Source organism: Podarcis muralis, chromosome 9, assembly GCF_964188315.1.
Source record: "Podarcis muralis chromosome 9, rPodMur119.hap1.1, whole genome shotgun sequence".
NCBI lineage: Eukaryota > Metazoa > Chordata > Lepidosauria > Squamata > Lacertidae > Podarcis > Podarcis muralis.
Window position 1 is genome coordinate 35,881,992 of NC_135663.1, and position 25,327 is coordinate 35,907,318.

General features: G+C 41.1%; 1 protein-coding gene across 3 annotated transcripts in view; it reads right to left on the reverse strand.

Moving 5' to 3' along the window:
• Positions 1–594: 594 nt before the first annotated feature.
• Positions 595–25,327, reverse strand: part of MGAT4D (MGAT4 family member D) — a 52,084-nt gene continuing 27,351 nt past the window's right edge. For 2 of the 3 annotated variants that reach the window (XM_077934053.1, XM_028745062.2), the window contains 11 exons: positions 24,146–24,192; positions 22,796–22,909; positions 20,655–20,730; positions 16,433–16,547; positions 13,948–14,078; positions 11,999–12,106; positions 9,766–9,959; positions 8,643–8,721; positions 6,843–6,921; positions 5,380–5,492; positions 595–4,419 (listed from right to left, as the gene is read on the reverse strand). In XM_077934053.1, the coding sequence (XP_077790179.1) occupies positions 4,369–4,419; positions 5,380–5,492; positions 6,843–6,921; positions 8,643–8,721; positions 9,766–9,959; positions 11,999–12,106; positions 13,948–14,078; positions 16,433–16,547; positions 20,655–20,730; positions 22,796–22,909; positions 24,146–24,192 (1,107 nt within the window). In that variant the 3' untranslated portion in view covers positions 595–4,368. The remainder of the gene's footprint in view (positions 4,420–5,379; positions 5,493–6,842; positions 6,922–8,642; positions 8,722–9,765; positions 9,960–11,998; positions 12,107–13,947; positions 14,079–16,432; positions 16,548–20,654; positions 20,731–22,795; positions 22,910–24,145; positions 24,193–25,327) is intronic. The other variant, XR_013394180.1, reaches the window with a different exon arrangement.

Below are 25,327 nucleotides of genomic sequence, written 5' to 3' on the forward strand. Positions count from 1 at the left end.
CCAATTTAAAATGCAGGCAGTTTATTCTTTTTCTCAGTTCAAATTGAAACTGGTTTGGGGGAAAAACACATCAAAACACAATATTTCATTTTAAAAAACAAACAAACACTACAAAGCAGATACGGATTGTGGCTAATGTTGTGTGTATACCACTTCCCAAACCAACAGTGAGAATATACTGGATGCAAAGTTAATGGGAAGGTACACACAGCCACTGCCCAGGGGAGCCGGTTTGCAAGAAAACACAACACCCTGTTGTACAATGAGGTCTCCAAGCTGTAGGAACCTCTGCCTAGGGACACCTGACTGGCACCACCTTTGTTATCAGATGAAAGAAGTTTTATTTTTCTGTAATTTTATTATAGGGGTATTTTTTTTTATGGATGGCTGCATTCACCCTTGGCCAACTCTCAGGGGACCAAATGCCAGCAGTGAAGGTGGGCCAAAGTCAGTGTGGTCATCTGACACTCTCATGTGTGTGTGTGCACACACACATACAGAGGACACACATAGGCAAGCACACAGCCTCCCTTCTTAACTGATCAGTGAAGAACAGCTAAGGGGGTAACTGCATTTTTCATTCCTACACTCTACTAATCAAATGATCCTTTGATGACCAGGGAGGGGAGAATTTGTATCCCAATCAAGGTGCCAGCCCCATTATTCTATCCACTTTTTCTTTTGTCACCACTGCCATAATCTGTTGACTTGGTGGTCGCAGGGGGTGGGAGGTTGTTCTGGGAGTTGGATCAGGCTCCTGAAATTTAATGGACAATTTTCCTGATTATTTTTGCTTTGTGTCTTGTTTAGTCTTGATTTGTGGCTATCTGATTTTAATATTTTATTAATCTCTTGTCGATTCAGTGTTAAGCGACTGTGTTTTTTTTTTTAAAAAAATAGGTTAGTTGCCTTGGAAAATCCTGCCCACCAATCCCACACAAAGGACCAGTTATGAGGTGATAACTATGCTAAGTTTTGCATATGTACTGTGTAAAAAGTTATTCCTGAGTAATATATTCAGAGTTGAATTAAACACATTGCAGACTATAAAGGCACTTGGTTGTGGTGTGTGTGTGTGTGTGGTTTTTTTTTTACAGAATTTCTTCAGTTTTTCATTTTATTTTAAAACTTTTCTGAGTCATGGACATATGATTCAGCATAGATGCAAGGCACAAGAGTGAATGATTTTGTCTTTTGCCATATCGTATGCAACCACAGTGAAAATACCAAAGTTCTAGTGAATCTGCATTTGAAATAAAAACATCAAGGTATTCAAACTTTTTTTTAAAAAAAGCTTCAAAGGGGGCAATCCTACACTGGAGTTATGTTGGCTGAGGAGCTTTAGGATTTGGCAAAAGAACCAGGGCACCAGTGCAATACCATGCGCATTGCTGGCATGACAACTACACTGGTGGAACACTTGGCCAGTAGAGCTGTTCTACCAGTAATGATCTTAATTATCATAGTAAATTTATTACCCACCCTAAGGCTGCAGGGTGGGTTACAGCAATTAAAACACAATGTTAAAGAAAATTTAGAACAACTTTCAGTCACAGAAAAAGGTTGAGACCAAATATACATATATACCGGGTGTCAAAAGCCAGGGTAAAAAAGCTTGTCATCAGTATTCACCAAAAATGCAAAATGAAGATACCAGGTACACCTCTGTGGCAAGGGTGTTCCACAGCTTAGGGGCTGCCACAGAGAATACCCTGTCTTGGGCTGCTGCCACCTACGTTTCTGAGGGTGGTAGAACAACCAAGAGGATCCCTTCTGCTGATGTTAACACTTGAGAGGGTATGCAGGAGAGGAGGAGGCCTTTTGGGTAGTTGGGGCCGGAGTTATTTAGAGCTTTAAAGACTAACATGAGCACCTTGAATTGGGCCCAAAAATGAACCTGCAACCAATGCAGCTATTTTAAAAACAGGGATTAGGTGAGATCTGTCTTTTCAGGTTTCAGTTTCAGTTTACTGGCCAAATGCAGCCCACCCACTGCCTTCAGATTCAGATGAAACAAAGAGAGAGAACTGGATGTCATCCGCATATTGATGACACTTCATTCCAATCACCTGATGACAGCTCCCAGAGGCTTCATATAAATGTGAATTGTCATAGGGTGCAAGATGGAACCCTGCAGAGCATGACAGGACAACCTCATGACACTGAACAGTAGTCTTCCATGACTTTCCGGAAATGGCCCTGGAGGTAGGAGTGGAACCACTGAAACACAGTGCCCCCAACCTCCATCTTCCTAAAAGGCTCCAGAAGAATACCATAATCAGCAGTATTGATAGCTGTCAAGAGATCAAGGAGAACAAGGAGGGTCACATTTGCCCCCCCCATCTCTTTCCTAACAAATATAATCAACTAGAGTGACCAAGGCAGTTTTGGTGCCATGACCAAGCCTGAAGCCAAACTGGAACGGATCCAAGTACAGTCATACCTCAAGTTACAGATGCTTCAGGTTGCACGTTTTCAGAGCATTTAAGACTCCATTGGTCTCCAAGGGTAGACCAACTCAGTGGGTCCCTCACCCTTGCAGAATAGCTGCATTCAGCCCAAAACTCACCATAGAATGGTCTGTCCATGACAAGAGACTCACAGTGGGCCCTCCAATCAGCAAAATATTACTAATCTGCTCTATGACAATGACAAGGCTGTGGGCATGTCCAGCCACATAGGTTGGGGCATTGATGTACTGAGACAGCTCCATGGTTGACATGGAGACAACAAAGCCCGAAGCCATCCCATATGAGGCAGCTTCGGCATGGATACTGAAATCCCCAAACGCTATGTTGAAGGGGTTCTCCAACACAGCACCCGAGGCTTCTGCTGCCAACTTGGTTAGGGAGGTTGTGAAGCAGCATGGTGGAGGGCACACTAGCAACATCCTGGTTCTGTATTTCTGGCCCAACACCACGAGCCATCCTGTGGATCGGTCTGCTGGTGAAGGTGATTGAATTCTTATGGACAATTAAAACTCCCATGTGCTGCCTCACCCTCTCTCATCTGGAACGGTGCTGCGCCAAGAACCCAGGCGGACACAGTTGGGCAAGCATAGGGCCTAGCCCATCATCCCAAGGTCTCAATTATACATGCCAAACCTGCTCCCTCATTCACAATCAAATTGCAGATCATCAAAGTTTTATTCCAGGAAGCCCTGGCATTGAGCAACACTAAACAGAGTTAAGATGTGGATGGGATATAGGAGAAGTGCACACTGATGGCAAATCCTATGCCCCACCCCCACCCCCCAAGCAAGGCCACACTCCAGCCCCTGATCGGGCACAGGAAATTTCCCTCCCACTGACTTGTGTGGAAAATATGTTGGAAAAAGCTGTCCCATGTTGACAGCAGCCACACCCCTATCGCCCTGATAGAACGTAAGATAGAACTCAGCAACCTATCACACCACACCAACATCAACATCAACAAGTAAATTGTTACTCTGATGATATAGCATGGGCCTACATTGCCTTAGGTTGTGCATGCACAGAGTTCAGGAGGGAAAAGCTTGGTGATGGGAAACAAGGGGAAAGGGTGTTTTGCATGGGAAAAGGAGCACTTTACATAGTAATCTAATAATTTACTCTCCCCCACCTGAGCCCATTGTGGGGTAAACAGTAGCTCCTTTCAGGCAATTCAAATTAGGAAAACAGCAGAGAGGAAAAATCTGAAAAGCCCTCTCCCAGGACTGCTGCTTCAATCTGTCTTTGAGTGCCTCCCTCCCCAGATGTGACTGCTGTTATGAAAAATAATAATGTTGGGAGATCTGATTATGAAACTTCCACATCACATACAGTCCATTTGGGAGGGCTTTAGTTATGAAGGAAACTGAGTTGCTTTGTGTCACTGCATCTCTTACCTCAAAGGGCTGCTGTGAAGATAAAGTTAAAGAATTCCAGTTCCGTTACCTGAGCAACTGGTTAGGGAAAAATGGGATCAGATAAATAAAAATTTTAAAAAAACCCCTGTTGTAATAGGACTTTAAAGGTATGTAGTATTGACAATATCATGCCCTATGGTTTTTTTTTTATAAAAAAAGTGTATTGCTAATCTACTGTACAATAAATTACTGTAACATGTGGTATTTACAGTGCAATCCTATGGGTTTTTATACCCTAGAATGTGTAGATAGGACTGCATCCTTATTTGTTTAAGCTATTGAAAGTATTTTTATTTACAAAGGGGCTGTTGGCAATATATTATCAGTTTTTTTAAAAAAAAAAGATTTAATGAGATTTAAAGTAACATTATCCCCTCTCCTACTACACTGTATTAGGAAGGAGATTACATTTTATAGTTGACAGTTTTGCTGCTGCCACTAGATGGCCTTGCTTCCATGTAGCATTCAAGATTTTCATATTTTCAAAGAAGTGTTTCTTTCTTATTCTTTTCCCAATGCATCTTTATGTATATCTACATAAAAAGAAATGAGAATTTATTTGTCAACATTTACGCAATACTGAAAACATTTTTCTTGGCTTGTTTGCTTATAATATCTTTACATAATTTGCAGTTATAAACACCAGAAGAATTAACAGTAAAGACAAAGCTTTGGAAGTGGTTTTTTTCTCTTCATAGCAGTTTTTTCATTTGCTAAATTCACCCCAATGGTTTTGATTGGTGCGGGGCGGGGGGGAGATGAACTATGTTCAGTTAGGAAGAGATGGCTGCATGGGCATAGCCAGGATTGGGGGGGGGCAGGCCTTTTGTTAGGGGGCGCAGAACCTCAGTTTGCTATGTATTTTTATTGATTTAGGGAGGTAAGCTGCCTCTCCATGCCCCCCCCCCTTGGCTACGCCCATGGATGGCTGCTGTGATGGCTTCAGACTCTTTCAGTTGCTGTCAATGGGCTGCCCGGTGCAGCTGCTTGCTGAATAGCTGGGTTTTCAAGGCCTTCAGCAGGTGGGGTGATGCAGCCTACCTGCAGGGTCCCAGCTGCTCCTCCCCTCTATGTACCCAGTGACAGGGACTTTAATTTCGTCTCTTCAATCCCTGCTCGATATGAGCAGTTCAAAGAAACCTATGCCACCTCCATGTTTGCACAGTTAATGGGTGCAATCCTGGGTTTCTTGGGGGAACTGAGGGTCTTTGGATCTCATGATCTCTAGGCTGCCTCTGACACAACACTGTCCCTAGAATGCCCCATTTCAGAGCCTACCAACTGTGGAAACACCACTGACAGTAAATTATAAGTGCTGAATTATCTGTAGTTGTACTGAGGGTTTGCAGGCACAGATGCCTCATCATCAAAGCTCCTCTCCCCTGGCAGAGGGGTATTTCTGCTCCATCTTAACCCCTTCCAATGAACAGATCTGAGGTTAGGAGTGCTCTGTTGATTATCTTTTGACTAGTTCTTTATTCCTACAAGCTTACCTCACTCAGTAACAACCACGTAGCAGAACTAGAATGGATAGATAAACGAAGAGCTTTTATATTTCCTAAGTTTGGGTTGACGATGCCATCTGCTATTCCATTTTTGAAGGTGCCTATATGTGAATGAAAACATTATTTTTGGTATATGCTGTAACAAACCTATTTTCCCATAATAATAAAAAATAAAAAAATAAAAATCTTATTTTATATTACATCAAATAAGGTACAAAGTTAAATAAATGAATATTGCATTTTTTAATGTCTTAATGAGACATCACTGAAGTGGGCACACGATCATATTAAAACAGAACCTTGGTACATATCTTTGTAATGTTAAAACTGTGCAATGAAAACCTGTGACTTTTGTTTTCAGTTCATGATCCTGCATGACAGTTTGTAAAAAGGTGTTATTTCCTTGCTCTAGGTTGTAGCCAATGATGGCTTTGCCTTTGTGGAAAGTGCTTTGGCGCATGCAATTTTCAACAATTGGGACATCCAAGTTTCAACAATCCCCTCAACCCAAATGGGCTCTTTGCATCCCTGCTCCTCAGCAAAGCTACTCTTGAGGGTGGAGGGACCTTCCAGAACAGAATGATATATGACACAGAACAGAAGGTTACAGGGGGGAGCAGGTATCAGAGAAAATCAAATGCCCCTAATTTATGGTGTCACAATCTCTTTCGACTAAGGCAAAGTCACGACTAGATGCAATTTTCAGTCCCCCAATGATAACCTTTTACAGGCTGGGATGAGGCCACACCCTTTCTTTGATAAGGCAATGTTCTTTACCATAGGTGCAGCCTACAGCCAGACATGCTAAGGACACTGATAGGAGAACAGACCATTAAGGTTAGAAGTCAGACTGAAGCCATGTGCATACTTGCACAGTAATGCACACTTGACATGACTTTGTCATGCAGACTAGAGTTGGCTATGCAATAAGTGAGCTGAAATTCTGTCTCTACCATGCAGTCACTAGGTGGCAGGGAAGCATTCACACATCAAGCCCCTCCAATGTTCCAACACTAAACACAATCTTGCTACCCCTTTCTTCTCTCTTGTGTTGTGTTGCTTTCTTGAGACATCCAACCTTTATATCCCCTGTCCCTCCCTCTCTCCCTCCCTCCCTTCTCTCCTTCCATATCTCCATGTCTTTCCCCCATTTCTTCTTCCTGTCTTCCTGCTCTGATGGGTTGTTTTTGTTGTCCACCCTTAGCCCTACCCCCCCCCAGCTGCTAATACCTCTTTCTTGAATGAAGTAATGTGGTTTTGGCTACATAAGCACAATCACATTCTAATCGGTATTAAAATAAATGATTTCGACTTTCTCATGCAACATTGTCATGAAAGGAGTACAACTTTTGGATCCCAACCGTTAATTATTGCAAAACTTTAAGCTGTGCTGCAGTTTAGAAGAATATAAAAACCAAGCTGAAACCATCTTAGAATATATATATTTTTACCTATTTGAAAATATCCATCCTGAGTTTTTACGATTTTAAAATTCCCTGAATTGCCTCCTGCAGCCTGTATGTCTATCTCCTGTAACAAATAAAAAGAAAGAAAACCTAACTAGTTTTCCAAGAGGAAAGCCAAGCCTTATTGTGCACATTTCCCTTTTGCAAATCTCCCCAGCCAATAGTGCTAACCATGTGATAACCCAGGATATCCAACGAATTAATTCCAGTTTTAAATTAGTTTGTAACAACTATGTATGCTGTTAACATATTTTAACTTTCCCTGGGCAAAGTTATTCACTATATACAGTCACATGCTCTTTTCAGTGTTTTCTTTCTCTCAGTTTTTACATGTTTAAGGACAATTTTCAAATAAGAGAAATCAGTGGAATTCCAATAATTAATCAAGGGATCCTTAGTTGCATAAAAGTTTTGGCTGACAGCTTACCTTCCCATATTCATTTATACTATACCAGTATGTTCACTATTGTTTCAAAGCACAATGTATTAAACCCAGAGATTTGCTTTTCTTCCAAGCTCTGGTGAGTACATTTCTGGCAACCGTCAGTAAACTGGCTATCAATTTGCAATATGTTGCATAAGCTGGGTTCTCAGTTGTGTACAACGCAACAGAACCACTGAACACTTCCTGGGCCAATTACCTCAGTTGACTACAACAGTATAGGCAACATGTGGTCTTCCAAACATTTCTGGGCCACCACTCCCATCATCCCTGAGCATTGGTCATGCTACTTGAGGATGACAGGAGTTAGGAATGTAGGAAGCAGCAATTGGTCCATGTAGCTCAATAGTGTCTACACTGACTGTAATTGCCTCTCCAGAATTTCAGGCAGGAGTATCTCCCAACCCTGCCTGGAGATGCCATCAGGGATTGAACCGGGAACCTTCTGCTTGCAAGGCAGGTGCTTTATCACTGAGCTACAGCTCTTCCCCAAGTTGGAGTCCAACAGCACCTGCAGGGTCACAGGTCCCCCATCCCTGGGTTACAACAAATACAGTGGTACCTTGGGTTACAGACGCTTCAGGTTACATATGCATCAGGTTACAGACTCCGCTAACCCAGAAATAGTACCTTGGGTTAAGAACTTTGCTTCAAGATGAGAACAGAAATCGTGCTCCGGTGGTGCGGCAGCAGCAGGAGGCCCCATTAGCTAAAGTGGTGCTTCAGGTTAAGAACAGTTTCAGGTTAAGAACGGACCTCCGGAACAAATTAAGTACTTAACCCGAGGTACCACTGTAAAGATTGCTAGTCAAAAGATCTGCAGGAGGAAATTTTACAAGGCAGGCCCAACTTCCGTTTCTCCCCCCCCCCTTTTTTTTTTTTAGCTGATCAAACAAACAAGGTGCTATCAGAGCAATATACCAATATATAGAAGATAATTTTTTAAAATATAAGTGCCTGCACCTTGTAAGACTGGTCCTCAAAGACTGCTCTCTGCTCCAATAACTGATTGTCTTTTTTAATTATTATTTTGCACTATGGCAGCAATGGTTTTCAGTCAAAGTTGACTTCTGCAGTGCTACCAAAGGCCATGGCAGTCAAACACATTCTGCCACCACATGCTGAAGTCAGATCAGAAGCAGTGCCTGGATGAGATAAAACGGGAGAGATGCTTATCTCTGAGCAGAATTTTGACAAAACTGTCCCGTATGAGGTTGAGATGGTAACATCCTGACAGGTTATGACTGCTGGCCAGGAATTTTAAGAAAAGAGCAAGACTTCTCCCTAATATTAATAATAAGATTTGAAATGCTTTATATTTATGTGAGAGCTGAGATACTTACAGCATTGGGTAAAACTTCTACAGTAGCATCAACTATTATATCTCCTGGATGTTCGACATTTCCGCTTTTAAAAAGGTACCTGCAAAACACATTGTTGGGGCAAATTTAATAATGCATTAAATATTTAACTTATAGTTATTTTATGCCAGGTCTTCCATTTAATGTTCTCTGGGAATATTTTACAGATGGAAGAAAGAGTATAAACAGACTGAGGGTGGAAGTTACATGGCAGATAACACTCTGCCAATGCATTGTATTCTTCTTTAAAATTACAAATAAGGTACAGAGAGCTGTAAATTCAATCGGAGGAGTGATGGGCTACAGTGCCTACTTCTTTCTCCATCAAAGATGTTCTTCTCAAATAGGGATGAGTCAATTTCAGGTTCTCAGACTTAAGTTCAGTTCTCCACATTTCCACATCAGCTTGTTTTTTAAATTTTTTTTTAATCCTCATGAAAGTGTATCAACATTGGAGTGCAAATTTCTCCTAACAGACACATTTCAATGCAATTTTTGCATAATATACACATTTTGCAAGCAACTCCAACTAATACAATGATTTTTTGAAAACAAAAAAAAAAAATCCTTCCAGTAGCACCTTAAAGACCAACTAAGTTAGTTCTTGGTATGAGCTTTCGTGTGCATGCACACTTCTTCAGATACACTGAAACAGAAGTTGTCAGATCCTTCTATATAGTGAGAAGGTGGGGAGGGGTATTACTCAGATTTTTTTGATTTTTTGTATACTCTTTTCTTTTTTATTATTATTTTTATTATTATTTATACCCCACCCATCTGGCTTTCACTATCTGGTTTTCACTAGTAAATGCATCATTCTGCACACTTTACGTACAATATGTATTTTTTTACTCATTATTTGGTTCGATAAATTAATTGCAAAATTCAGAAAAATGCAAATTTCAAAGGATGAGTGTGTCTTGGTTTGCATATTGTTTCAGGAAATGCAGAATAGGTAGATTAGACTGTAAATGCAAACTGAGCTGAATTTCTCCCCTACCCCAATGTCCAGCTTTTTCACCCATGGGAGAGATTAAAGAGCTTGGGGAGGGCAATTTGGATCAGAAACAAATTAGAGGAAATGTTCCTGCATCATAATACCTACCTTTCTATTTTTATTGGCTGCCAAAAGCTGAACAGAATATAATCTCCAGCCACAGGAGCAAAAGCCCAGAAAAAATCTATTCCTTTATAAGCTTTTTCTAGGGTAAAGTGCTGGAATACTTTTAGACTTGTAGTCACTTCTGCAACTGGGTTGACATGTGCTGTAAGTAATGGATTTTTGCCGAAATCTCTATCCTGTAAGACATAAATGTATATTTTTATATAAAGAGAGTGAAATACAAAATTATCAACAAAATGAACAGCAAAGACAAACCATAATCTTTATACTTTAAATGTGCTGTAAATTATAGTCATGGATGCATCACTGAACATTTTGCAAATAAAACTAGTAGCAATCATTGATGAGGTGTAAACTATAACTCTTTTCAAACAACCAGTGCAATAACAGGGTATTCATGTAGGAGAGGAGTAAGATCCAGGTATCAACATGCAGTGGTACCTCGGGTTAAGTACTTAATTCATTCCGGAGGTCCGTTCTTAACCTGAAACTGTTCTTAACCTGAAGCACCACTTTAGCTAATGGGGCCTCCTGCCACCGCTGTGCTGCCGCTGCACAATTTCTATTCTCATCCTGAAGCAAAGTTCTTAACCTGAGGTACTATTTATGGGTTAGCGGAGTCTGTAACCTGAAACGTATGTAACCCAAGATACCACTATACATGCATTTACTAGACTGTGATGGTGAACCTCAGGCGCAGAAAGAAAGCCACATGTCCTATTTCGTATGGGACAGTCCTTTATTTGAAAGGCTGTCTGGATAGTTTTCTATCTGAATGAACACCTGGTGCAAATCTGTTATAAAAATATAGAACCATAAGAAGACAGAGCAGAAGCCTTAGAGCTGCCCATCAACAGTTAGCAGACTGGGCAGGTGTACAAGCATGCAGCTCTGGATGGCTCTCGCAGTGGAACGGAATGTGCTACCACAGCCTAACTGAAAAAAGTTACGCTGAGTGTTGCAGAGCCAGCCCTACCATCTTGCAGAGTGAGATGGCTACCTCCGGCAGCTGATTTGGGGAGTATGAAAGAGCAGCTAATTCCAAGTTACTTAATTTATTGTTGTAATTTTGTTCCAAAAGAGGAGGTGCATGTGAGATTTTTTTGCCGCCGGTTCCAAAATAACATAGCCACTCTTGGCTATTATGCACCTTGACTTTGGACAAATGTGGTACTCCAACTCAGGAAGCAAAATGTTTTGGGCCAGCCCTGAGAATGAAACCTGCTGCTATTATCTCGCTCCCATTCCATGCATGTCATGCATATATAGATCATCTAAACAAATCTTTACATTTTATGCACCATTTTTGGAAAGAAACTTTGCCTGCGTGCAGACGAGCCCAAAATTTCAGCCACTTTGCAGGGTGGGATATAAAAACAAGAGGTATTCATTCATCTCTAAAGAAGAAACAGTGACCCATAAGTCTATGGCCGTTAGGGACGGGCAAACTGCACTCAGCTGCTTAGCCCTAAAATTAATTGAGCTTCTCAGATTGAACAATCAACCATTCAATTATATATATATTTTAAATTTCCAAACCACCTTTCATCTAGATGGATTCCCAGGCAGTGTACAACACCCTCTAGGGAGGGTGTTCCATGGTTGTGGTGCTACCACAGAAAAGTCAAAATCTTGAACACTTGAGTAGCAAAATTCCTCCCTACCCTCCCTACCAATTTCATCTACCCCACTTCCTCCGGAAAATAATTCTTACCTTGGGCAAGGCAGGACAATGGGTGGGAGAGACAGAAGGCTAGGGCAGCCAGTTCAGAGCAAACTCTCAAACTATAAAACACATGCAGCTATTGATTGTTGGGCCAGACCCATAATCCCCTGCTGAAAATGTCAGCTCTGTGTAGCTCTGAAAATACCCTGTAATTCCACCTCTTGGCTGCTGGGGGTCAAGGAGCTGGCAAGCCCCACATTCTTCAGCTGTAAGCTAAAGAGGGGTGAGGTAACATCCAAGCAGGTGTACTTGCATTCTTGAGCACTCCCACCATGAATAATCACCCAATCACTAACGGCAATTGGAGACTGTGATTTGTTTTGCTAGCAGACACCGTGCAGGGCAGGGGACTAGTCTTGGCATCTGTGCATTGCTTCCACAAAGTCTCTAGCACTTTATTTGCCTTCTCTTTGAACTTGGTGACAGTTGTAGTTCTACACTATTGACACCATGATGTTGAGAAAGAAGCAAATGACGAATAGAACTTACCTTCAATTTCTGTATTTTCCCAGCCAAAGAAGAATGAATTCCCACATGCTGAAAGAGAGATGGCCTATAACGGATGCGCAGATAAGTCTTTTGCCGTTCACAGTGTCTCTGAAAACGAAACCATTTCATGTAAAACAACAACAGAAGGAGGCAACCACATTCAGCTGCATTTCAGTTTCTCTAGATATTTATAACTTTCTATTGCAAATATATTCCTTCACAGGTGAACAAACCACCTATACTTTGTTATGCTTGTGGTGCTGAACTGACTGTGGACACTGCTTATTTTTTTTTTTGGAGGGGGGTGTTCTCACATTACCAACTCAGCAAGGTCATTGTCCCTCTGCTTGTGTTGCTTGCTGCATTTGCACAGTGTTCACACTTAAGAGGGGGACGGGGATGTCTTCACTCAACATGTAGATGAGACAAGGAACTGAAGCAAGTAGAGACTAGTGAGAGAGGGGCTCTAAAGAAATGTCACAGTGCTTAAAGCCTGTTTTACTGGAAGTGCTGCAACCCTAAGGAAGCAATCAGAGCTAAGACACAGTAGCCAGGGGTGGGATGGGATAAACATGAAAGAAATATCATACATACATCAATTTAAACTAACCACCCAATTTTTTGGTTGTAGGCTTCTACCGTATTTTTTGCTCTATAAGACTCACGTTTTCCCTCCTAAAAAGTAAGGGGAAATGTGTGTGCGTCTTATGGAGCAAATGCAGGCTGCGCAGCTATCACAGAAGCCAGAACAGCAAGAGGGATTGCTGCTTTCACTGCGCAGCGATCCCTCTTGCTGTTCTGGCTTCTGAGATTCAGAATATTTTTTTTTCTTGTTTTCCTCCTCCAAAAACTAGGTGTGTCTTGTGGTCTGGTGCGTCTTATAGAGCGAAAAATACGGTAGTTAATTTTTAAGGGTTTTTTTTTTGAAAAAGACTACACACAAACTCAATTCAAGTTTAGTATTTATGTGCCAACAATAAATAAGGGAAAGAGTAAGATTTTTAAAAAATATAGGATTAACTGTTTAATTACAGATCAACTCAACTGATCAACTTCAAAATTAGGTCCAATATTCCAGCAGATATGGTTTTAGTAGGATTCAGTGTGGCATAGTGCTTTAAGTGTTGGACTAAGACCTGGGAAACCAGAATTCAGATTCCCACTCAGCTATGAAGCTCTCTGGGCAATATTGGGCCAGTCACTACCTCTCAATCTAACCTGCTTCAGAGGGTTGTTGTGGGGATTAAATGAGGGGGGAAATAGAGTATTATACCTTGAGTTTAATGAAGGAAAAGCCTAGATCTACATGTAAGCAATAAATAAACAAACAAACCACATCTTATTAAAATATATAAAGCAATACCGGTCTTGAAAATGACAGAATAATATATAAACTCAGATGTTTAATTCTAATGGAATATCACATGCAAATACTTGTGCACAAATCTAGCTTGTAACAACTTACTGTGTTACTTATAAATTGGTTTTAAAATAAAATACCCATAACATATCTAAGGTGACTAACCATAATTGAAAACCAATTAAAAAACCACAATAATATCAACAGATAAAATGCAAATGATCAACCGCTTAAATTGGATTTATTAAATTATTTTGTACATAACAGAAATTTTGTATTTTAATTGTGTTCATCATTTCTGTTTCTGTCATGTTACAGTATATTACATTCAAACTTACATAATAATGGAATATGCATTTTTTCATAGTGAGGTGACATGACTGCACTGAAATTTATGGAATTTGGTTGAGTTAATTATTGTGAACTCATGCTGTCCATTTGCCCAATGGTTGTTTGGAAATTCCAGTTGTGTAAGCAATCAGCAACAATTTCCTTCTCTTTTTGTTCCAAAATGTAATTGTATTGTCAGTGTTTGCCCATCTGCCCCAACCTCATGCAACTTACTTTTGTTAATAATTGTAGTACTTACTGCATCTTTCTCTGGACTGCAAACTTTAACCCAAAGTAAGTGGTCTAGAAGCCAGTCAATTGGCTTATCTTTGTAGAACATTAACAAAAATTCAACTATCAGCGGCAAGTCTCTGCATCGGAATAATTTTCCTGAAAATGATGTTTTCAAAAAGGGAGAGGTAAATCACAACTTTCCATACTGCACAGTAAAGCACAAAAGAATGCATTTGTGCATGTTGTTTCCATGATTATATGCAGTTTTATGCACACTTTACACTACTGTATGCATTTTTTGTACATATCATTTGACCAGAGAACTGCACTGCAAAATTTAGACATGTGCAAATTTTGAAGGATGGTTTTGTTTCAGTTTGTATCGTGTATGAATTGGGTACGTTCGCCTTTAAATGCTAACTGAATTGAATTTATCACCCATCCCTAGGTGGTAGTACTTCATGGTCCATAATGACCTCTTCAGGAGGGGTGGCACCACCTACTTTCTCAAGGTAGTGAGCATCTTTCCCTCTCACAGCAAGGCATGTACCACTTGCTGGACCCATCCAGTCAATCCTTTTCTGCCAGATTTTAACAAGGCAGGCAAGGTTGAGAGGACAAACAATTGGTCTAATCCATGTAAACATTCTATCTACCTCCATGGGCTTCAAAAACTGCAAATGATCCTATAAATCTAACCAGGACCTGCAACAACTGGCCTCAAGTTCAGAGTGGATACAAGTAGGGATGGAAAGATCTGTTCAGTATCTCTCAGTATCTCATTTTTCTCTCAGTATCTAATTTTTCCCATCTTAAATTCTGTTCTTCATATATCTGCTGCAATCTGTGTGGTTTTTAAAGAATCCTCATGAAAATTCATCAGAATTCATCAGAATTTTGGTGCAAATCAGAATTTTGGTGCAAATTTCTTCTAATGTACACATCTTTGCATTAGCTGTGGCTAATGTACACATTTTTACAAGCACTTTCTCCTAACATAATGCATATTTGTATGTTATATTTTCTAATGTATGGAATTTTATGCACACTTCCACCTAATATATGCTTTTTTGTAAATGTTGGCTGGAGAACAGCATTGCAAAATTCAGATGAGTGCAAATTTTGAAGGTGGCTGTATTTCAGTTCTCATATTGTTTCATGAAGCGCAGCCAGATTTAGGGCACAATCCGGCCAAAGTCAAGCTCTTCTGAGTCCCATTGATTTCAATGCTTAGCATTCAAACAAAATCAAAGTGGGGCATGAAACCATTCAACTATGAATGAACAGCATACGCGGTTTAAAAACAATGCCCCTTACAAGCTGTAATACTGCCTTAACCAGATAGGATGAACCCTGAAGGAAGAACAAAACATGCAGAACTAGTTGATTTTGTTCCAACAGTTGCTTACGCAGTATTTTGCATTGTTTCTAAATGCAAGTTCTGGAGATTATATGTAATCTAAGTACCTGCTAATTTACTTGGGCCGTGTTTTGTTTTCTTTGTTTGATGAAGGTGATTTATTAATGGAAGAACTTAACAACCTGCACAGACCTACAGATACTCTATTTTGGTTCCGTTACAGGTTAATTCCACTCATTGTCCTTGGATCTGCCTCATAGGTTTATAAATCATTATGCTGTCATAATGTTGAGTTCAACATTTCCTTGTTCCAACCTGTCAACTATTTCCCATAAATTAATAAGAAAAGAAACTGCATCCAATGATTGTCCAAGGGGAGGAGAAGTTTGGTTAAATTCTCAAGTGAGGTTTTTGTTCCACCTATATTACTTTAGAAGTAGCTGAAGGGTTTTGTGAGCATCTTTTCCGGCACACCCCTCCTTCAGTTCAGCCTACTAACATGAATGAATAAAAAATTCATTCTTAATTCAGGAGCAAAGTTGTTGCTGATAATAGGCACACCCTTCTTCTCTTGCTTAGGCTGCTCCTTTGCAGTCTTGGATAATGTTGCGTTGTTGTTGTTGTTGTTGTTTAGTCGTTTAGTCGTGTCCGACTCTTCGTGACCCCATGGACCAGAGCAAGCCAGGCACTTCTGTCTTCCACTGCCTCCCGCAGTTTGGTCAAACTCATGCTGGTAGCTTCGAGAACACTGTCCAACTATCTTGTCCTCTGTCGTCCCCTTCTCCTTGTGCCCTCCATCTTTCCCAACATCAGGGTCTTTTCCAGGGAGTCTTCTCTTCTCACGAGGTGGCCAAAGTATTGGAGCCTCAGCTTCATGATCTGTCCTTCCAGTGAGCACTCAGGGCTGATTTCCTTCAGAATGGATAGATTTGATCTTCTTGCAGTCCATGGGACTCTCAAGAGTCTCCTCCAGCACCATAATTCAAAAGCATCAATTCTTCGGCAATCAGCCTTCTTTATGGTCCAGCTCTCACTTCCATATATCACTACTGGGAAAACCATACCTTTTACTATACGGACCTTTGTTGGCAAGGTGATGTCTCTACTTTTTAAGATGCTGTCTAGGTTTACTTTACTTTACTTTACTTACCAATAAACCCAAGCTGAGAAAATTCAAGAAACATCCACTCCTTTGAGTCCTGTAGCACAACAAACTCACTGATTGTTTGTATATATGATGGTTTGGCTATAATATCATCTTCTAGCTGAAAAAGAAATCAACTTTTTTCAATTGCAGCCATAGATCAAGAGACCCTTTACAGATACTGTAATTTTGTTGCTTCCAGAGAAATAAATGAAATAAGCAAAGGGAAAAGAAATGGCAACAAGGTATCAATATAAATATAAATCACTTCTGTACTCCATAGTAGATTAGCAGAAATGGAGGCATAGAAGAGGCATTGCTATATTCTAGGAAATGGGTTTGCAGGATGAACACAAAATTGGATAATCCTTTGGGTGGCAGGTAAACAGTGATTTTTTTTCTGGGGGGACGCAGGGGTATGCATACCCTTAAACAGTTTGTGAATCTAGGTTTGAGGGGCAGTATTTCAATATGAGTAGGAAAATGAGAGTACCCCTAAACATTATTTTTAGGGGGGGAAAGCACTGCATATAAGCATCACAGCGGTAGAGTGAGAAGGTGAAGATTCAGAATCACTAGTAGGCTGATTAAAAAGTAGCAAAGATTGCAAAAAACATGTTAACTACATATGAGCAGTGCTGTTTAATGACTTGAATTGAGAAGTTTAAATTTGGCGCAGTAGAAATAATATGTCTTCTGAGGAGATTCAAATGTGGAAACTGGATAATCGAAGCCAAAGGTTGTTTAAACATTAGCATTTTCCCTCATCAAACAGTAGGTACCGTAAATTGATATGCCTTATTGCATAGTTTTCTCACTGGAACTGCTTCTTTTTTACTTTAACAATTTGATATGTCTCTTCAATGAATAACCTGCTTGATATATATATATATATATATATATATATATATATATATATATATGCTTTCGTAGATTTTCACGGGTACAGGAATGCAGGTTTTGGTGTCCTCGGGTGTCTTCCCGTGTAAAAGTTGGGGTGTCTAGGCGACGTTTCGACGAGGTCTCACTCGTCATCTTCAGGCTGGTGCTTTCGGCTTCTTGTTACTGGAACAGAGCAGGATCTCAGTGTTTGAGTTCCTATAAATACTGTTGAGGAGGTGTGGCCTCTAATGTTCTGGGCAGAGAGGAAGTTCCCAGGCTAGTGTGCCTTTTCTTCTTTTGTTTCTTAATTACTTGAGGGATATCTTGAGTGATTTCTTGAGTTGTATCCTGAGTACCACTTAGGTGGGTCATTAGGTGTGGATTAGTTGCTAAAGCCTTTGTGTCTTGACCTCTTGAACTTTGTGAAGAGTTTTTCTGAGAAGATGGTTGTACTGCATTTTGTTGTGCTCTGGCTTGGCTTCGTGTATAGGGGCGAGCTGTGGTTTTGTGGTCTGTGCCAGCCAGATCTGTGTAGGGATTGCAGGGGGGTGCAGCATCCGGAGGTGCCACCATGGTTTGGCTACTGGATGGTATCTGTAATTCATCTGTGGAGAGGGTCTGGGTTTGGGTCTGGTGTGGTTGATTGGTGATGGCGTTCTGTGTGCCTCTGGCTCTGGTGTCAGTTTTTGTGGGGAGGGCTAATTTCCAGATGTCTGGCAAGCGGGATGTGTCGTCACGCTTGTTCATGTTGTGAGGGTGTTTCTCTATCTCTATGGCTTCCATGATTATTCTCTTGTGGTGATGTTCCATGTTAAAGAGCAATTTGGAATCTGCAAAATTAATTTCGTGTCCTGTTTCTTTCATGTGTTGGAAAAGAGAGGAAGTTTTTTCTTCTTTTTTGACGGCATTCTTGTGTTCTGCGATACATTCTGCGATCCCAATGACCTACTTGTGAGCTTCGATGTTGTATCTCTCTTCACACAAGTGCCCATTAATGAAGCCTTGACAGCCATTCAAAACAAATACAATCCCCCCGAATACATCTTGGACCTGACCAAGCACTGCCTAACCAACACGTACTTCATCCACAATGGACAAAGATACAAACAGATAGAAGGAGCACCTATGGGATCACCCCTCTCACCGGTCATCGCAAACCTGTACATGGAACACTTTGAAACCAATGCCTTAGACAAGTCAGAACACAAACCCAAACTTTGGCTCAGATATGTTGACGACACCTTTGTAATTTGGCCACACGGGAAGGAAAAACTGGATAGCTTCCTCACACATCTCAACAGCCTACACCCCAAAATACAATTCACTATGGAAATAGAAGCCAACAACCAACTTCCCTTCCTTGACGTCCTAATCTACAAAAAACCTGATGGCTCCCTAGGACACACTATCTACCGGAAAAAAACACACACCAACCACTACTTACATGCACAATCACACCACCACCCTGCACAAATAAACTCCGTAGCCAAGACTCTCATCTCCAGAACCAAACGCCTGGCTGACAAAAACCACTTGACAACTGAGTTACAGAATCTCTCAAATGTGTTAATTGCCAATGGATACCAGCAAAACAGGGTTACGAAGCTAATCCAAAAAGAAACACCCCCCAAAAACCAAGACACAGAAGAAAACAATGGCATGGCCCTCCTTCCTTATATCAAGGGCACTACAGATAAAATTAGCAAAATCCTCCATAAACACAATATCAAAACAGCCTTTTGCACCAACCAAAAAATAGCCAATATCCTCAGAAACCCCAAGGATAAAATCCAGTTGGAAAACCAAGGGGTCTATGAAATACCCTGCAAAGTCTGCCCAGCCACGTACATTGGACAAACTAACAGACGAATAAATGCACGTATCGCAGAACACAAGAATGCCGTCAAAAAAGAAGAAAAAACTTCCTCTCTTTTCCAACACATGAAAGAAACAGGACACGAAATTAATTTTGCAGATTCCAAATTGCTCTTTAACATGGAACATCACCACAAGAGAATAATCATGGAAGCCATAGAGATAGAGAAACACCCTCACAACATGAACAAGCGTGACGACACATCCCGCTTGCCAGACATCTGGAAATTAGCCCTCCCCACAAAAACTGACACCAGAGCCAGAGGCACACAGAACGCCATCACCAATCAACCACACCAGACCCAAACCCAGACCCTCTCCACAGATGAATTACAGATACCATCCAGTAGCCAAACCATGGTGGCACCTCCGGATGCTGCACCCCCCTGCAATCCCTACACAGATCTGGCTGGCACAGACCACAAAACCACAGCTCGCCCCTATACACGAAGCCAAGCCAGAGCACAACAAAATGCAGTACAACCATCTTCTCAGAAAAACTCTTCACAAAGTTCAAGAGGTCAAGACACAAAGGCTTTAGCAACTAATCCACACCTAATGACCCACCTAAGTGGTACTCAGGATACAACTCAAGAAATCACTCAAGATATCCCTCAAGTAATTAAGAAACAAAAGAAGAAAAGGCACACTAGCCTGGGAACTTCCTCTCTGCCCAGAACATTAGAGGCCACACCTCCTCAACAGTATTTATAGGAACTCAAACACTGAGATCCTGCTCTGTTCCAGTAACAAGAAGCCGAAAGCACCAGCCTGAAGATGACGAGTGAGACCTCGTCGAAACGTCGCCTAGACACCCCAACTTTTACACGGGAAGACACCCGAGGACACCAAAACCTGCATATATATATATATATATATATATACAGTACTCCCAATAAATGTTCCTGACTTTTTTTTCTGGCATGAGTTCTGATTCAAGCTGCTAAAAGCTGCTGTAGTTTTTAATGTTTTCATTTCATCTCCCTTGAGTGTTAATAAAAAGCACTTTCTAACAACTCCTGAAACAGAGCTTCTCAAAGATGCTTTCAGCTTTGGAAATGCCTAATTATCTCAGGATGAAGCGGACCTAAATGGACATAGAGAATAATTACAATTCACCCCAGGTGAAGAGGGATTTGGCAGCCTGTTCTTATGGCTCCTGTACAGCCATTATCTGTTCCCAGGCATGACTAAAAGTCTCTCAAGGGACCCTCGTGGACTTCAGAAATTGTGAACGATTGCACTGAAAATATTGACACAATTTTATCTAAACCTCCCTCAACCTTTTATTGATTTACAGAGACACTGGCCTTAAAAAAAGAAAAGAAATTTATAGCTTACATAAAGAAAAAAGGAAGCTGCAGATAAGAGGGTTTATTTCCTTAAACTGCCTTGAAAATGTTGCTAATGGTAGCACAACTACAAAGGACAGAAGAAAAACTAATTTAATCAGTGCAGCATGTGAACTTACCTGTAAATAGAATGTTCCCCTTGGTTGGGCATACATCATTAAGAAGCTATAATCCAAATTTTGTTTTGTTCTCCATCTAATCAGAGGAAACAAATTATGTTTTTTTTAAAGAGGAGCTTACTTTTATACTATACTTTCATTTTAGACAGACACAAGCAAACTCTTATCAGTATTTCAGTCTAGTTTTCTGGATGGTAGTGAGGATGGAAACTGCCTTGGTGACCCTGGCTAATAATCTACACTGGGAGAGTGACAACAGGGACTGTAACTTTATTGTTTCCCTGGGACATATCAGCAACTTTCAGTACATCAACCAGAATTTCTTCTCCACTATCTACATAGGCTGCAAGTTGGAAGCCCTGAGTTACTCTGACTCTGCTCCTACCTTACTGGGAAGTTTCGGAAGGTGGTGTTAGAAGACTTCTGTTTGTTTGTTTGTTTGTTTGTTTGTTTGTTTGTTTGTGTTTGTTTGTTTGTTTATAAGAAATCCAAACTAATTGCTTTACATTTTTAAACAAACAGAATAATAACCATAAGTAACTATCCTGTGCGGGGTTGTGCAGAAATTTATTGTTTCTACCATGATTTTAAACTTCTGCATGAAACTTTAGGAGAGATTGTCTGGAGGTTTGGAAAGAGTTGCCAACAATACACAAGTGACATCCAGCTCTTATTTCTCCTTTCCATTTCAAAAAGGTGTGAAAATGTCAGCTTAAAATATTTGCCTGAAATCAGCAACAGACTGAATAACAACAAATATTCAGTTTATTTGAGTAAACTTCAGACAAGAAGTTTATGGATATACAGTACTTCGCCTGGGTGGGGTCATTGTCCCCAGAAAGATACTACTGCGCTCCTGGATCTAGGCCTTATTGATCAGTTCTTCCCGGGACTAAAGGCAAAGGAAAAGGGACCCCTGACCATTAGGTCCAGTCGCGGACGACTCTGGGGTTGCGGCGCTCATCTCGCTTTATTGGCCGAGGGAGCCGGCGTACAGCTTCCGGGTCATATGGCCAGCATGACTAAGCCACTTCTGGTGAACCAGAGCAGCGCACGGAAATGCTGTTTACCTTCCCTCCAGAGCGGTACCTATTTATCTACTTGCACTTTGATGTGCTTTCAAACTGCTAGGTGGGCAGGAGCAGGGACCAAGCAACGGGAGCTCACCCCGTCATGGGGATTTGAACCGCCGACCTTCTGATCGGCAAGTCCTAGGCTCTGTGGTTTAACCCACAGCGCCACCCGTGTCCCTTCCCAGGTCTACCTCTTATTAAAAGTAGTAATGGCTCATAGGCATTTTAAATTTATTTATTTAAGTAATTGATATACCTCTTTTCAGACGGACCTCACAAGATTTTTGTGAGTAGCTGTTTATCTTTTTAATAATAAGGATAATATTACATCAAAATTTTAAAAATGCAAATTCTTTGCTTGGAAGAATATGTTCTCACTTCCCTCAGGGCAAGAAGCCTCTGTGGTTACAGTTGAGGGAGGCAGGGGCTACAATGGGGGCTGGATGTTGATAATTCCTCAAGCTTCTGTCTCCTCTACCCTCCCCCCCAGGGCAAGATGGTCCTGTGGGGGCAGCTGGGGGAGGGAGGGGTCACCATGGGAGCTGGATGCTGCCAACATTGACAGGTATTGGGGGGGGAGCACCTGAGTGTGTTCAGTGATGCTGAAAGAAGCACCCCTGCCACCACAGGTGGGGAGGCTGCACTGATTCCCCAGCAAGAGCGGTGAGGGTGTCCTTCCGTGAGTCTCCACTGGAAACGGATGCACCTGGGTGCCCTCAGGTTTACTTGGGAGTCAGTTGGCTACTGCCATTGGGCCCAAGACTAGGGCTGCTGGTGGGGCAGGGTGCTGTCCCCATGCTCCAGAGACCAAGCAGAGCTTAGAGGCCAAGCAGATCTCTGGGGCCTCCTCTAAGCTGCAGCTGTTGACTCTGCTCCACCCTGGGGTGAACTATTTACCTTATCTTTGCAGTTGTGGCATTTGTTGCCTTGTAGTTTCAAGATACTGAGAGCTGCTTTGGGAACAAAGCTTTAAAACCAAGATATTCACTTTGAAATAAATAAAACAACCCTCTTTTTAAAACGATTAATAACGTGCTGTCTGAAATCCTCACACGCTGCCTTTCATACCTTACTCTCTCACTTGAATCCCCTAATGATGCCTTGAGATTGGAGAGCTTGGGATAATAGGAAGCCGGGGGAGAGACAACCTCCAGGACTCCAGAAAGTGCCTCCTTTGGGAAGCTAAGAAAAGAAGAAAAGAAAAACAGTATTCTCTTCCAGTGAACTTCTGTTCAGAGGTACAAACTGCATACAGGATCAAGGGCTCATTCGTGTTTGTTTACACTTGTGGGACGACATTTGTACATTTTACTAACAAAAAACATTTATTTTTCCTGTGTATGTGTATTGCAGACTTGGGCAAAGTGATCTTCTGTTGCAATTGCTCTGTGGCTTGAGATATGCCACCGCTACATTCAGGGGTGGCCTGTCCTGTTTTGCCACCTGAGGTGAAATGGGCATTTGTGCCTCCTGCCCCTCTTTGACTCTCGCCTCTCAACTTGGTGGAAGATGGGGCACTCTTCAAAGCGTTGCTGCTTGGCTTCTCCGCCTGGGACCAGGGAAGACAAACAGCAGGGCCATATTCCAGAAGGCCTCCTTCTTGCTGGTGGAATCAATGTGACAGGCAGAGTGCCGCCTCTTGCACTTGCACCGCCTGAGGCAGACGCTGCAAGGAAACAGAGGGAGCCAACCCATTCCAGCAAGTCTGGAGGCAAGACCTCCCTCCCCAACCCACAGCACAGCACAGTACCCCTAGCATGAGAGCCCTATTAGCACAGGAAGCAAACATATAGTTTGCCAGACTCTAGGCAGCCATGGAGGAAGGGTTGTGACACCTCAAATACACATCTGCACATGAACGCTTCAGCCTCAGGAACCAACCAGTCTCTCCTTGGAAACCTATGGGACCAACTTCTAAAAGCCACATTTTCCATACCTTTGGCATCACAAAGGCACTCTTTACATTTTATTACATAAAAGTAGGATATTATTTTGAAAGCAGACAAAAAACAACAACAACAACCTAGAACAGGGTAGAAGAATTGCTACTCCAAATGTCTAGATACTAGTAAAGATTTCTGATTACTTCATAGAATGTAAGTAATTGAATTCAGTATTATATACACACAAGGGTGCTTTGGGCTGGCATAGTTAAATTATGTGGAAAGTAGTCTCAAATTCACTTATTTAAAGATTATAAATGCAAAGTAGTGTCATAGAGAAAGAGAGAACTAAAGGATTTAGCTAAACTTTGCAATACTATTATTTTTCTGTCTTCCTTAGTGCTGTAAATGTTAATATCTAGTTTTGTATATGCTACAGTAATCCATGTTACAACATTTATTGATGCAATATTTTTAATGGCATAATATTACTTATTTTTAGTAGCCATAAACAGACATATTATAAAAATCTTACCGGCTTCTGATGCTTTCTGCAATGCTGTTAACATATTTTAAATCCACCTAAAAATTTAAAAAAATAAATCAACATTTCTGCTATTTTCTGAAAACAGAAGTTGTGCTAATCATACAGGAAACCATACGTGCATTCGTTTTATTCTATTTTACGGTCACCATCGCTTAACAATGGATACAGCAGAATTAATTTTATTATATGGCTATTAAAAATTAAATAGAAAGAAGTTGATGCACACTTGTTTATATTATATAGAAGGATTAAGATGTATGTAGTTTTCCTCATAATTATATGCACAAGTATTGCTTTTAGAAAAATCTATCACTCTTACCTTGCAGCAATGAACTATACCCTCCTTATTTGTCCTCAATAATGGAAATGCAGCTGGGTTAATCACAAACTCTCACACACCCCAAACCTTTGGTGAGAAAATTCACCCAAGCAGTTTCCTTGCCTCAGGACATCCATTACAGAGAACTTCCAGCAGTTTATTCCAAGTGTTTCCAAACTGTTGCATTTATATGTGAAATTGTAGCAACCAAGTTACAGCACATTCCCACGACATAACTAGACAGGGTTTTTTTTTATGGTATTGCTCTAGGAGTTCTAAAGCTTGCTATGAACACATTCTATATCTCTGGTACATTTATAGATTAATACATGGTTAGGCAAACTAAGGCCTGGGGGCCAGATCCGGCCCAATCGCCTTCTAAATCCGGCCCGCAGATGGTCCAGGAATCAGCGTGTTTATACATGAATAGAATGTGTGCTTTTATTTAAAATGAATCTCTGGGTTATTTCTGGGGCATAGGAATTCGTTCATTTCTCCCCCAAAATATAGCCTGGCCCCCCACAAGGTCTGAGGGACAGTGGACTGGCCCCCTGCTGAAAAAGTTTGCTGACCCCTGTTAATGCCATCAGGAATACCCATAAAATATTCAAATATTAAAGTCATGATAATGCACAATTGTGAGAAATATTGAACTCTAGTATGCAGTATTTGATCTTTTAGAGCAATCACACAATATGTCCACAGTAAAAAGGTAAAGGACCCCTGGATGGTTAGGTCCAGTCAAAGGCAACTATGGGGTAGCGGCACTCATCTCGCTTTCAGGCCGAGGGAGCCGGCGTTTGTCCACAGATAGTTTTCTGGGTCATGTGGCCAGCATGACTAAACTGCTT